The sequence below is a fragment of the Pan troglodytes genome, chromosome 21, assembly GCF_028858775.2.
Source record: "Pan troglodytes isolate AG18354 chromosome 21, NHGRI_mPanTro3-v2.0_pri, whole genome shotgun sequence".
Classification (NCBI taxonomy): Eukaryota; Metazoa; Chordata; class Mammalia; order Primates; family Hominidae; genus Pan; species Pan troglodytes.
In genome coordinates this window covers 42600324-42615302 of record NC_072419.2, presented here as the reverse complement: position 1 = coordinate 42615302, position 14979 = coordinate 42600324, and the positions used below count along the sequence as shown (strand labels likewise).

The 14979-nt window shown below is 50.8% G+C and overlaps 1 protein-coding gene across 7 annotated transcripts in view; it reads right to left on the bottom strand.

The window, feature by feature from the left end:
* Positions 1–14979, bottom strand: part of DLGAP4 (DLG associated protein 4) — a 226902-nt gene that overhangs the window by 156683 nt on the left and 55240 nt on the right. For 4 of the 7 annotated variants that reach the window (XM_063802909.1, XM_063802910.1, XM_024352253.3 and 1 more), the window contains exon 1: positions 7626–7715. Coding sequence is in view for 1 of the 7 variants with exons in the window: in XM_016937855.3 (XP_016793344.2) it covers positions 7626–7724 (99 nt within the window). In the remaining 6 variants the exon portion in view is untranslated. Of the gene's footprint in view, positions 1–7625; positions 7861–14979 lie in introns of those variants that run through there. The other 3 variants (XM_063802905.1, XM_024352250.3, XM_016937855.3) reach the window with 2 other exon arrangements.

The window sequence follows — 14979 nt, the reverse complement described above, 5'->3', positions numbered from 1 at the left end:
AAATGCAGGCTTCTGCCTGCCCTCCCAGCAGCTCATTTGGGGGACAGCCTGCAGTGCCGGGATTGTGGACTTGGTCCTGTGAAAAAGCTTTCTAACTAGCAGTGCAGAAAATGGAGAGTGAGCTCCCCATCTCTGGAGGTGTGCAAGCAGTGGCTGGGCATCTCGGGACAGGAATTCTGACTCAGGGTGGGTAGGAATTTAGACCATTAGATATCTAAGGCTCCCTTGAGGGGCATTGGGTCCTTTTTCTCGTTCCCCATGTGGGGCCTTGATCTAACTCCTCCAGGCTATGCTTCCAGCACAAGGCAGAGTGAGCTCACTGACACTTCCTTCATCCCACAATATCCCCCAAAGGCTCCCCACTGCCTTCAGGATCAAGTCCAAGTTCTTACCCTGGCATTCCAGGCCCCTGTGGTCCGGGCCTGCCTCCTCTCGTCCTATAGTTGCACCCCCACCACATGCTCTGGGACTTTGACACATTGTTTTTCCTGCCTACAACATTCTTCTAGCACTCTGGTTGGCTACTCAGTTTAGGCATCACCTCCTCCAAGAAGCCTCTTCCTTGTCCCCAGGCTGGCCTTTTCATTCCCACAGCCCCTATATGCACATCCACCTTAGCACCTCTCACATTCCAGACAAATCACCCATGTGCTCCCCTCTCCTCCAAAGACTGCAGTCATTTGGAGGGCCAGGACAGCTCCCTGGCAGGACAGAGAGGGTTGATGTCTCCCTAGTGAAATCGGTACTTCAGAAATTCCAATGTTCTGACTCCAGGAAAGTCGAAGGCTACCTCAGTGAGCTTCTGACCGTAAGATCTGGGTTCAAGACTCCTTTCTTTTCTTTTTCTTTTTTTTTTTTTTTGAGACAGAGTCTCACTGTCACCCAGGCTGGAGTGCAGTGGCACGATCTCGGTTCACTGCAACCTCTGCCTCCAGCATTCAAGCGATTCTTCCACCTTAGTCACCCGAGTGGCTGGGATTACAGGCGCTGGCCACCACACTGGGCTAATTTTTGTATTTTTAGTAGAGACAGGGTTTCCCCATATTGGCCAGGCTGGTCTTGAACTCCTGTCTGACCTCAGGTGATCTGCCTGCCTTGGCCTCCCAAAGTGCTGGGATTACGGGTGTGAGCCACCGCACCTGGCCAGGACTCCTTTCGATAGTTGCATTGTTTTTTTCTGATTTTGAAAATCATGCATCTTGGGCAATTCAGATAATTACAGGAGGTGGGGGTTGCTGGGTTTGGCCACCATTTGGTCTACTTTAGGTCATAGCCTACATCTACTTCTGGGGAAGCCACTTTTCCCCACTCTCCACTCTTGAGGTTCCAGTGGTGTTGACCCCACCCCCAGCTGGTGGTGGATGGTACACAGGCCCAGGCTGCCAATCAGAGCACCAAATTCCCCTTAGCAACAGCAATTGATTGAGGGGTGGGCACATCCCACAAATTTGACAAATCAAGGCCAAGACTTAGTTCTGGGACTTGTGTTTGAGCAATCAGGGAAGAATTCTTGCTTATTTCTTTGGACAGAAATCTTATTACCTGTACATGAGAGCTTAATGAGAACATGGGAACAACCCAGAGTTGAAAAACAGAAATCAAGTCCTGGTGGCCCTGAGTTCCTGGATCCAGCTGAGTCTGAAGCCATCAGACCTCTGAACTTTACAGTTACAAGTCAATTGAATCCATTTTTTTGTTTAAACTAGTTTGGGGTGGGTTTTCCATCACCTTACTTGAAAAAACTCTGAATGATAGAAACAAAAATCAAAATAGAGCTCGCCTATATCTCACCATCCAGAGGAAGCCACTATCAACAGTTTAATGACTACTCTTCTGAGCATCTCCCTAGGCAGGAGCACGCATATGTTTATATACATTTTTCATAACAAAAGTGAAAAAAAAATCAGCAGATACCTAAGTAGATATCCTGTTCCTCCCTGCAAATCCTAACACTCAGGAAAGATTCCAAATCCGGATGTCACACAACATACATCAATTTTTAACCTCCTGTTTTTCCCCAACAATGTGCCATGGACAAGTTTCCATGTCAACAAATAGAGATTTACAGCACTGTTTCTATAGCTGCGGAGAATGGCATTGTCTGGCCGGATGTAAGTTATTTAACCAACTCTCACAAACAGAGAATTGGGTCGTTTCTAATTTATCACTGTAATCAAGAAAGGTGCAGTGAACTTACTTGCAAAATGCATATGTTTGCAGTTGCCGGATTATTTATGACTAAGATTCCATGATTCTGAGAGTTTGACTTCACGAGTGTACGTTGTTCTGCCTGAGATTTAAGATTCTCTTAGTGGCTGTAAAGTAGTATCTGTTTTCCTGGGCAGGTATACTAGTTGCAAAAAAAAAAAAAAAAAGCAAATCCTGGGCCAGGGTGTCCCCATCACAGCGTATCTAGCAAGGATGCTCACTGGCAGATGTGAGGGAGGTGATGGGGAGGGAGGTGGTGGGGAGAGAGGTGGGGTGTGGGTTGGTGCTGACCTGAGGTCCAGCTGGCCTTGTGCCCAGCCAAGCTGACAATGTGACAAAGCCCACCCTGGGCCTTGTCTCCTAACTGGGTCTGACTCCCAGTGACGGAGGGAGAGGTAAGCCTGGGGAGCCCTGGCAGGACAAGCCGACACACGGTAGGTGCCACCTTTAGCAGTCACAGTCATAACAGCAGCAGCACCGTCAGGGATGCAAGCCTGGTACTGTCCTAGCCCTCCACATGTTTCTACTCACTTAAGCCCACACCTACCCTCGGACGCTATTCTTATCTGTTTTGCAGAAGAGGAAACTCAGCCTCAGAGAAGGCCAGTGACTTGTCCAAGGTCACACAGTCAAAGGGATGACCCAGATCTGCTGATTCCCCAGCCCATGCCTTATCCCATTGAGGTGGGTAGCAGGAGAGAAGAAGTACCCTAGGCAAGATGGTGGGAACCCTAAAATCCTCTGTTCCTCCCCACAAGTCCTAAAACTCAGGAAAGGCTCCAAATCCAGAAAAGTAGAAAGAAGAAGCAAAGATCCCCCATGCCCCCACTTCCCAGGAAGAGCACTGTGCAGTTTCCAGAAACACATATAATTCTTACAGAAATGATATAATGCTACCCATGCTGTTTTATAACCTCTTTTTAAAAAAAAAAAAAAAAAAAAAACCTCTACGACACACTATGAAGTTCTTTATGCAATAATAAATTTAGCTCCGTGGCCCCGTTTCTAACAGCTGTAGCAGGCGCCACAGTGTGGCTGCAGTAAAATGGCTTTAACTGGTCCCGTGGTGATGGACAAATGGGTTGTCCCCAATTGTCCTGCTAACAGCAACGATGTTACATGAGCACTGTCCAGCACGGCTGGATGCACGTCATCCTTTCGGGTCTCAGCTCAAGTGCCATCTCCTTAGAGAGGGCCATCTTGGACAGTGCCATATCACACAGGTCTCCTACCGGTTCATCTTCATGATGTCACCACGTTAATTTCCCTCACTGCACCAATGGAGTCTCTCCTCATTCTGTGTATGTCTTTGGGTGACTGTATAATATCTGTCCCTCCCCAAGCCTGTGTGCTCCAGGAAGGGTGTGGACTAGCAGGGACTAGACTCAAGAGATGTCCTTGGAACGCATGAATGAAGAGATGCCCCGTCAGCACAGCAGACTACCCCGCTCCATGACATGTCCCTAGCGTCAGTTCAGGGCCCCACAGAGCTGCCTTGGAACTCACTTCCAGCCATGTGCTGCTTGGAGCATCTATGCCCAGATGCCTGCCCTGCCAGGGACCCCAGCACCAAGCAAGGCTTTCTGCACGCACAGGATACAAGGCACTGGAGTCTGGCAGAGCAGCTCCACTACCCACTGTCTGTGTGGACTTAGGCCTCAGTCCCCTCATTTGTAAAATGGGGCCAATACTGCTAATCCCACAAGGTTGTTCTGAAGATTAAAGAAGGGAACAAATGTGCTTAGCACAAAATAGGTCCTCAGAAAATTGCAGTTTGGCCCCCCATCCAGTGAGTTCACAGGTGGGTCTGACCCTGTCTCACCTGGATGGCGTTTTTTACCTTTAAAAAAATTTTAATGTTATTTATTTATTTAGAGACAAGGTCTTGCTCTGTTGCCCAGGCTAAGGTACAGTGGCATGATCATACTTCATTGCAGCCTCAAACTTTTGGGCTCAAGTGATCCTCCCACCTCAGCCTCCTGAGTAGCTGGGACTACCGGCACATATCACTACGCCTGGCTAATTTTTTTTTAATTTTTTTGGAGAAGGGGGTCTTGCTATGATGCCCAGGCTGGTCTTGAACTCTTGGCCTCAAGCCATTCTCCCACCTCTTTTATTACTTTAAATGAGACCTGATTATGCTTTGGCCTTCTCCCCGGGCCTGTCCCTAGGAACGTCCCACTCCTATCCTTTAATACTTTTTTTTTTTGAGACAGGGTCTCACTCTGTCACCCAGGCTAGAGTGTAGTGGTACAATCTCAGCTCACCATAACCTCTGCCTCCTGGGCTCAAGTGATCCTCCCACTTCAGCCTCCCAAGTAGCCACCACACTCAGCTATTTAAATTTTTTTTTTTTTTGGAGAGATGAGGTTTCACTATATTGCCCAGGCTGATCATGAACTCCTGGGCTCAAACCATCTTCCTGCCTCAGCCTCCCAAAGTGCTGGGATTACAGGTATGAGCCATTGCACCCAGGTCTTTGATACTTGTTAAACAGCTAAATGCTCTGCTCTGTCCCCTTGGAGACGCCCAGGCTCCTCATCTGCTGCCTATGACTGCACACACCTGCCTGGCCTCCCAAGTCTTAAAAATAGAAGAGGCACAGACATGTCTGAGGAAAAAATGGAGGAGTCCCTGGCCCTTTGCGGGGAACTTCCTGGACCCCGATCCTTGCACATGAGGCTTAAGTCAGTCTGTCTGGTTTCTCATCTCACCTCCTCCACTCTTTGGCAGCATGACAAGTAGTTTTACCTCTCCAAGCCTCACTTTCCTCCTCTGTAAAATGGGCAGGATAAAAGAATCCAGGAGGATTCAAGGAGATAAAAAATGCTTAGCAAACAGCCTGTTAGTAAGTGCTCAGTAAACATTAGCTATTATTTTTACAATTGTTTTTTAGCCGTTTTACTGTGATATGTAATAGAAAGAGTAAAGTACACAAAACAAAAATGTTTACTGCAGTAAAATATCAAAAGGAAATAGTCATGTAACCACCACCCAGGTCACTGCTGGCCCCTCAGAAACCCCCTGAGGTTCCCTTCCCAATGTTCTTTTCTCCACCAAGGCAATCCTTGTCCAGCCTTTATGGTGCCATTACTATTGTTTTTATTATTTTTTGAGACAGAGTCTGGCTCCGTTGGCCAGGCTGGAGTGCAGTGGCTACTGCAACCTCTGTCTCCTGGGCTCAAGCAATTCTCCTGTCTCAGCCTCCCAAGTAGCTGGGATTACAAGCGCCCGCCACCACACCTGGCTAATTTTTGTATTTTTAGTGGAGACAGGGTTTCACCATGTTGGCCAGGGTGGTCTCGAACTCCTGACCTCAGATGATCCGCCTGCCTCAGCCTCCCAAAGTGCTGGGATTACAGGCCTGAGCCACCATGCCCAGCAGCCATTACTATATTAATAAGTTGGTTAAAAAAAAAAATGACTGTGTGGCCACTCTGCTGTGATTCAACCAGGTCTCTGGGTCTCAGGACCCAGCACTCCTGGCTGCCTCTGCCCTGGAGACACCTCATCCCATTTTCTAGCTCCGGCTTCGGCTGTTCTTTAAATAACCAGCTTGTTAGCAAAATAGCAGCAGTAACACCTCCCTCGCTGCCGCCCGGGCCTCCATCTTTCCACGCGATGCTGACGGCTGCTCACCCAGCTCGTGCCAAGGAATCCCGTTCTCCGTCACTGGGCCACACACGCCAGGGGCTGTCTGCTCTGCTGCGTTCTCAGAGCCTGGCCCGGAGGGTGGAGGTGGGCACTGGATGGCAGTAATTTTCAGGAAATGCTGGCTGTTAACAGATGAGCCCTCACCCCTAAGTCCCTGCCTCAGTCTCCCCCTTCACCTTCCACAGGGTTATGGGGGAATTTAACTGAAATAACGAAAAATGCAAAGCATTTAGTGCGATGCCAAACACATAGTAATTGCTCAAGAAATGCTTGCTGTTATTCAGCTGGCCCTCATTACACATTTAGTCCCTGGAGAGGCCCTTGCATTCCTTGAGCACAATAAGGTGTGTTTGCAAATGATTAAATCCCACAGACACAGCTCTCAGACCAAGCCATCCTTATCACCTGTCCTGCACCAGCTTCTCAGCCAAAAGCAACGGCTATTTGCAGCCGCAACAACAGACTAGGAGCTGGGTCGGGAGAGCCAGGTTGTGGGGCAGCTAATTAATGGGGCCCTTTTCATGGTTAGTCATAATAAGGCTGGCGCCACCCCAGCGGGCAGCTCCTTGTTCTCATAGAAGCACTTCTACATACATTATCTACAGTGAACGTCAAGGGTTAAAGAAACAAAAGATCCCATTACATTTGCATATTATACATATTTACGAATCTTTTCCCTTCTCATAACCATCCCATCAGGGAAGCTGGGCAGGCTCTAGCAGATGAGAGAATTGGGACCAGAGGGGCTGGCCACCTTGCTGAGGGCATGGGCTCACTGCAAGCCATCTGGGGCAGCAGGGACTGGCACTGGCCAAAAGGCCAGGAGGCTCTCAGGTCCTGCTGGTGTCTGGGTGGAGGGAGGTAAGAGAGGTTTCCCTTCTTCTCTCCCCCTTTCCTTCCTTCCACAGCCATTTACTGGGTACCCACTGTATGCCAGGCACGGGGCCAGCTGCTAGTTGGCCAGAAGGGAATGAAGCGGTTGTTCTTTGTCCTTGCAGAGCTAAGGCCAGAGAAGGAGGCAGATTTTACCCCAGTGGCCCCATGTAGTGCTTCATGGTGGCTGGGTGAGCCTGCGCGTAGGCCCCTTGACCTGGTTGAGCCTCTGTTTCCTCATCTGTGAACTAGATTGTTATGCCAGCAGAGCCTTGGGAGGTGGAAGGTGAAGAAAAGATGCAAGCAGCATGGTGAAGTGGTGGCACTGTGGTTGAACCCCCAGACAGACGGTTGGAGACGGGGCAGGCCCAGCACCTCATCCCGATGGCAAAGTGGGAGCTGGAGGAGCATGGGGAGAACAGGCCAGAGGGGCAGGAATGTAGGGCCCCCAAGATTCAAGAATTCTGATGGCCTCCCCTCAAGCCGCCCTGGGGGCCCCAGAGGTTCTATGGCCTCCAGCACAGCTCACGGCTCCCTTCCTGTCCTGAGCCTATGTGCACAGCCTGTCCCCGCCTGCTTGGGTGTGGCAAGAGCTGGCCTTTAAGGTGGACAGAGCTGGGCTTGCTGTGCACCCCAAGCAGGTGGCTTCCCCTCTCTGAGGCTGACTCCTCTGGAAAATGGGCGTGATCACCACACCCACCTCCTGGTTTTTGGGAGGACTGGCTAAGACAGGCCATTGAACTATAAATGGTGCCCAGACATATACAAACTCTCACTGAGGTCCCTCTGCCAGCATGTGGGTGCCAGTGGAAGTGAGGCTGGGCATTTCCCAACTGTGCCAAGCATGGGGGGCTGGTGAGGAGACAAGGCCTGCGGACGCAGTTACTTACCAACAAGGGAGCTACGGGCACAGGAAACACGGCAAGCTGTCGGGGCCCAGCAGGCGTCAGCTCAGGAGCGGGCACTGGACCGAGGGCTGGCACACACATCCCTCTAGGCACTCGATCAGAGGTGCCGGCAGGAAGCAGCTTGGGACAGGGGCTCTGCCACCGCCCGGGGGCCACCAGGTCCTGGTCACACACAAGGCCCCAAGGTTCCTGGCAGAGGGGAGGCACGGGTGCCTGCAGGAATGGGGAGGAATGGTGATTAGGAGGTGCTGGAGGTAAGCCCTCCACCTGAGACCCTTAGACTGGCCCTGGGGACACGAGGGAAGGAGACGACATGGAGCAGTGGTCATAGAAACCCAAGTGTTTGCACAACACTACATTTTCCAGAGCACCCTGGCATCCCGGCTCATGTGAGCACCCACATTGTTTTTTTAGAGGCAAATTTGCATGTCATGCATATTTACAATGCCTTTCCCACCACCCACAGAATCCCCACAGCAGCCGGGAAGCTGGGTTCCAAAGGCTCAAATCCTTCCCTGTCTTGCTTCTTCCTCCTTTTCCCCGGATGGGAGAAGTTGGGAAAGGGGTAGGAGTCATGCAGTCCTGAGTTCAAATCCCAGCTCAGCCTCTCACACGTGGGGTGACACCGGGGAGGCAGCTTCCCCTTTCTGAGCCTCAGTTTCCCCACCAGCCAAATGGGAACAAGAGTGCCTTCTCTGAAGGCTACTGTGAGGACTGAGAAGACAGTGCAGGTGAAATATTTGGCACATAGTATGTGCCCAATAAGCCCAATAAAGGCCCTTCTAAGAGGCCCTTCACTGCATCACCACCTCCATGTGGCACTCTCGTGTGAGAGCAGAGGGAAGCCAGGTGTCCCTCTCCACCCACTTCCCCTGAACAGGTGTCACTGCTCCTGCCTGGATCTTTAAATCAGCAGGAACCAGGCTGGGTGTGGTGGCTCACACCTGTAATCCCAGAACTTTGGGAGGCTGAGGTGGGTGGATCACTTCAGGTCAGGAGTTTGAGACCAGCCTGGCCAACATGGTAAAACCCCGTCTCTACTAAAAATACAAAATTAGCTGCTTGAACCCAGGAGGCAGAGGTTGCAGTGAGCCGAGATGGTGTCACTGCACTCCAGCCTGGGCGTCAGAGCAAGACTCCATCTCAAAAAAACCAAAACCAAAAACAAAAAACCCACGAATCAGCAGGAACCAGTCCTCTAGGGAGAAGAAAAAGGCCCCTCTATTCCACACCCCTCCCAGAAGCCTTTTGGCTGCCCTGGAGGCCTCAGTGGAACACCCTCCCCTCACCCTCCACCCTCTCCCCTCCCATTTTACAGGTCAAGAAACTGAGACACAGAAGAAGCCTAGCTGGTGTGGGGACACAGAACCCGAGTGGCAGGTCAGGATTTGAACTCAGGCTTTCCACGTCTGAGCCCTGGGAGGAGAGGTCCAGGTCTAGGGGGCTCTGGGATGGGAGGAATAAGGAGAAAGGGGCGGTCGCTGGTCGGGGAGGCTCACCTTTCTCCCCTTGCTATCTCAGGGCCCTGAAAGGCCTCACCATCTCTCCTTAGCATCTGATCAAGAACCAAACCTCCAGAATCTACTCAGTGCCAAACCTGTAACAGGCTTTACCTCATTTCCTTCCTGCCACAGCCTTACAATGTCGTCTCTACTTTCCAAAGGAAGCATCCAAGGCACGGAGAGCTTCGACAACCACACACCCAGGAAGAGGCAGGGCAGGGCCTCCAACCCAGGCACCTGACTCCAGGACGATGCAGCCTCCCCCAGGGACAACATCACCAAACCAAGAAAAACAGGCATAGTCACCTGAATAAAAGTGTTAAGGAGCAGAAAAAGAAAATACAAACCCCAAAACATTCTGAGTCAGTAGACACAAATTCTCGAAGATGCATACAAGATTTCAAGATTCACCATAAGGTGTGAAAATTGCCAGGGCGGGAAAGACCGGTGTTTGAGAAGATGCGTTCCTGACCGAGTTGTCACTTTTAGCCAAATTCACCCAGAGCCCAAAGCTGAAGGAAAAGAAGTGGCAACCAAGGGAGGTGGCCTGTGCCCAGCACGGCAGGGTGCCGCAGGGCCCTGGCCTAGGAGCCCGAGGCCTCCTCAAATTCCCCACCTCTTCCTTGCTGACAGAACGGCAAGTCTCCTCCTTGATTTCCCCTTCTTCTTCTTCTTTTTTATTTTTTGAGACAGAGTGTTACTTTGTCGCCCAGACTAGAGTGCAGTGGTGCAATCACAGCTCACTGTAGCCTTGACCTTCTGGGCTCAAGCGACCCTCCTGCCTCAGCCTCCTGAGTAGCTGGGACTACAGGCATGCACCACCACACCTGACTAATTTTTGTATTTTTTGCAGAGATGAAATGTCACTATATTGCCCAGGCTAGTCTCGAACTCCTGGCCTCAAGTGATCCATCCACCTCAGCCTCTCAAAGTTCTGGGATTACAGGCATGAGCTACTGCGCTTGGCCCCACTTCTTTATAATGGTCGGGAAGCACCATTATACAGTCTCTTGGGTCCGGGCCATCTGTGATGCTGTTGAAGATTCTGCAGCTTCCAACATGGATGAACTTTGAAATGTGATGCTAAGTGGAAGAGGCCAGACACAGAAGACAGCACATGGCATGATTTCATTTCAATGAAATATCCAGAACAGGTGCCACTGTACAGACGGAAAGTATATCTGGGCTGCCTCAGGCTTCCCAGTGTGGGGACAGGGACTGAGAGATGGTGACAGCTAAGGGGTGTGGGGTTTCTTTTTGGAGGTAATGAAAATGCTCAAAAATGGATTGTGGTAACAGATACACAACCCTGTAAATATACTAAAAGCCATGAACTATACACTTTAATGGGTGAGTTGTATGGTATGTGAATTATATCTCAATTCTTTTTCTTTTCTTTAGAGATGGAGTCTTGCTATGTTGCCCAGGCCTGGCCTCAAATTCTTGGGTTCAAGGGATCCTCCTGCCTCAGCCTCAAAAGTAGTTGGGACTACAGGCATCAGCCACCACACCAAGTTAGTTTTTTAACTTTTGTAGAGATGGGGATCTCATTATGTTGCCCAGGCTGCTCTTGAACTCCTGGCCTCAAAGGGTCCTCCCACTTTGGCCTCCTGAATAGCTGGGACTACAGGTGTGTACCACCATACTCAGCTTCTATATCTCAATTATTAACACTTCAAAACAAAACAAAACAAAACAAAACAAAACAAAACAAAACAAAACAAAAAGATTCTGCAACTTCCCAACAGGCAGTTATCCTCTGGGAACCTGTGGTCCTTTGTGGTCCTTGTATGTCATATTCTCCTCCTCCAGGAAGCCCTCCCTGGCCCTGCAGCACCCTTCCCTCCTGCCCGTTACTGGCTCCTAGAGCTCCCTCGGCTTCTCCTCACCACTGCTCATGCTGATGTGAGGTAACCATTGCCACGATCATTGGCTGACACAGCCTCCTCCATCAGCCTGGCACACAGGAGGTGCTCCAGAAATGTTTGTTGATTGAATAAATGAGACAAAATTCCAAACCCTAGGATGCACATACGGCTTCTGGCCCTGGCTCTATTACCTTCCAGCCAAGCAATCCCAGGCAAATCATGGAACTGCTCAAGTTTCAATACCTACCTCAGGGTAGCCAGGGATTCAGAGGGAAATGGACATGGAAAGTTCTTTATGAAGTGGCTCCTTCCACAGCTGCCCCCATCTCAGTCAATGGAATCCTGCCCTTCCAGCCACTCAGGCCCAAGCCAAACTTGAGGCCTCTCCCACCCTCCCCTCTCACACGCAAGCCATCAGCAGTGCCACCGGTCCTCCTTTCCCCACCCTGCTGCCACCGCTGTGGACCGAGCCACTGTCACCTCGTGCCTGGATTATTCATGCCCTCTCTGGTGTCCTGCTTCTGACCTTGCTCCCAGCACAGAAGCCAGAGGAAATGCTCAAGGAGTATAAAGCTGCTATGACTCCTTGTATTCAGCTCCACACTCCCCATGGCCTCACTGCACCTCAAGTAAAAGCTAACAGCCCTGCAGACGCCACAGGCAGCCCTGCACCACCTCTGGTTCCCTCCCCCACCTGCTCCTTTTGCCCTAGCTATGCTGGCCTTTGGGCTGTTCCTCAAATATACCAGGCACGTGCCTAGCTCAGGGCCTTTGCACGTGCTCTTGCTCTGCCTGGAATGTTGATTGTGTTCAGATGTCTGTGAACCTTACCCCCTCACTTCCTTCAGAATCTTTGCTGAGACCTGATCTTGTCATTGAGAGGGAGTTTTACCCTAGCAGGAGGACTCAAAAGTATGAACTCCAAGTAAAAATCCAGGCTCTGCCAGTTACGTGGCTGCATGACCTTGGGCAAATATCTTCTCTGCAACTCAGCTGCTCATCTCTAAGATGGGGGTAGTTATAGAGCCTTCTTCATATGGTGGTTGTGAGGCTCAAATGAATTCAGCAAGTGTGACCTGTGTGTCTGCTACACTCCCCAGCCCTCCACAGCACATTCCCTGGGCCTGTCCCTGCCTGCTTTCCTGTTTTTCTCAGCCCATATCATTATACAACAGGCCACGTAATTGCATAATTTATCCTGATCATTGCCTGCTCCTCTCACTAAAGTGTCAGCCCCGAAGGGTAGAGATTTCTGTCTGTTTCATTGCCACACGCTGTACCTGGCACATGGAGGTGCTCCGTGAATACTTCATTGAACAAATATTTTCAATACTGGAGATATTTCTTGACCAATTGTCATGAGCTCTGGGTTTTCCCTCCTTCCTTGTCGCAGATGTGACATTTCTCTTTCCAGCCCAGCTCACACCTCTGAGCTCCAAATTCCTACAGCAGCTCTGCTGGCCATCTGTGGACAGACACTGTGTACTCCATGTGTCCAGGGCCCAGTCTGTGACCTTCCCTGGAGACCATGCCCTCATCCCAGTATCATCTAACCTGGCCACCCTCAGGCGACCAAGAAGCCAGGAGGCTTCTATTCTTCTTCCTTCTCCTCTTTCACTCACCCAGAAGTAAAGCCCAAGACTATGTCCTATCTTTTTTTCTTTTTTCTTTTTTTGAGACAGAGTCTCACTCTGTTGCCCAGGCTGGAGTGCAGTGGTGTGATCTCGGCTCACTGCAACCTCTGCCCCCCAGTTTCAAGCAATTCTTGTGCCTCAGCCTCCCAAGTAGCTAATTTTTGTATTTTTTCTAGAGATGGGGTTTCATCACGTTGGCCAGGCTGGTCTTGAACTCCTGACCTCAGGTGATCTGCCCGCCTCAGTCTCCCAAAGTGCTGGGATTACAGGTGTGAGCCACCATGGCTGGCAATGTCCTATCTTTTTTTTTTTTTTTTGAGACAGAATCTCGCAGTGTCATCCACGCTGGAGTGCAGTGGCACAATCTTGGCTCACTGCAACCTCCGCCTCCCGGGTTCAAGCGATTCTCCTGTCTCAGCCTCCCGAGTAGCTGGGACTACAGACATGCACCACCACGCTCTGCTAATAATTTTTTTGTATTTTTGGTAGAGATGGGGGTTTCACCATGTTGTCCAGGCTGGTCTCGAACTCCTGACCTCAAGTGCTCCACCTGCCTCAGCCTCCCAAAGTGCTGGCATTACAGGCATGAGCCACCATGCCAGGCCATGTCCTATCTTTTTAAAAAACCTCCTACACATCCCTCAAATCCCCTCCCCTTGATCCCCCAGAGTCGCCCCCGTCCGGGCCAGTACCATCTCTTGTTTGGACACTGCACCAGCTTCCTCCCTAGGTGCCCGGCTGCCTCCCTGGCCCATCTTCTCTGCAGCAGCCAGAAGGATCTTTTCAAAACGCATGTGGAACAAATGAACACCTCACTCTGCAAGCCTGAAAAGCCAAAATCCTTGCTGACACAAAAAACAAACCAAACAAAGCTTTTCAAAAGAATTCGACTCAGGGCTCCTCGAATAATGAATGGTCTCCCAAACCTTGCCACCTCAGGCCCAGTTAAAATGTTATTTGTTGCACAAAAATTTAATTTACAAAATGGATTTACACAGAACCTTTTAGCTCAATAAATATTTGCAAAGTTGAACTGAAATGGAAAAATAGTTTTTTTAAAATAGCACTGACGGAGTTCCCTCATGCTCTGGGGGCTTCTTACACCCCCAACACCTTGTTTTTCCTCTCCGCAAGACTCTTCTGTTGCTCTGACACTCCTGGCTTTTCTATCTGGGGGACTATAATTCTTCCCCCTCCTTTGCTGGCTCTGAGATGTGGCTGTTCCTCTGTCCTGAGTCCTTCTCACCCCATGCCCAGCTCCCAGGTGGTGACGCCATTGGCCCCCACGACTCGTATCACCACCCATACTGACCTCCCGAGTCTCTCTGTGCAGCCCGATGTCACCTCTGAACCTGAGGCTCATCTCCCCAGCGGCCTCCTGAACCCTTGGCCCGTCACACCCCCAAGTCCAAAATGGACCTCATCCCCTTCTCCCCTAAACCCACCCTGCCCTGATGACACCATGATTCACTCAAGACCCCAAGCTAGAAAAGTAGGCATCACCCTAGACCCCTCCCTGCCGCCATCCCTCCCCATGTCCAGCCCCCCATGCTCTGCTCAGGCCCCGCCCCCCTGAGGGCACCGCAGCACATGCCACCCACCCACTCCTCCACCAGTCTGTCCACCCGCCCCTTGGTTCACCCTTCATCTACTCCCCCCACCCTTCCAGCTACTCATCACCCACCCACCAAGCCGCCACCCACAATTCGCCATGGCCCTGACGCCCCAAGCCACGTGCAGGACTTTATGACATGAAAACAACTTAGACCCATTCCCAGCCTCGGGATGCTCACACACCAGAACGGGGTCGTGGCAGGTGAACAGGAGTCTGCAGAGGCTGGAGGGGACCAGGAGTGTGAACAAGGGCACAGACATTGGAGGGAGACACCTGGGATGTCTGAGGAACTTGACCAGAAGATGAGGAGTGACAGAGATGAAGGTGGAAAGGGCAACTGAGGCTGGCTCCACACGGCCTGGAGGACCGGGTCAGGGGCTGGACTTTATCCCAGCATTGACTCTGTGGAGCTAAACAGCCTGGGGTCAGATACCAGCTCTACCGCCTCGTAGCTGTGTGACCTTGGACAACTGGCCTCAGTGTTCCCTGTCTGCAAAATGGGAATAATAACATACCTATTACAAAGGGTTGCTGTGAGGGCAGAGCTAATGCATACACATAGTATATCTCTTAGCACAGTGTCTGGTAGACAGGAAATGTTCAAGGAGTATAAAGCTGCTATGACTCCTTGTATTCGTATTATGATCCCCTAATCAGCTAGTAGACAATGGAGTTTTATGCAGAGAGGACGCATGCCCCTACCCAGGATTCAGCGGG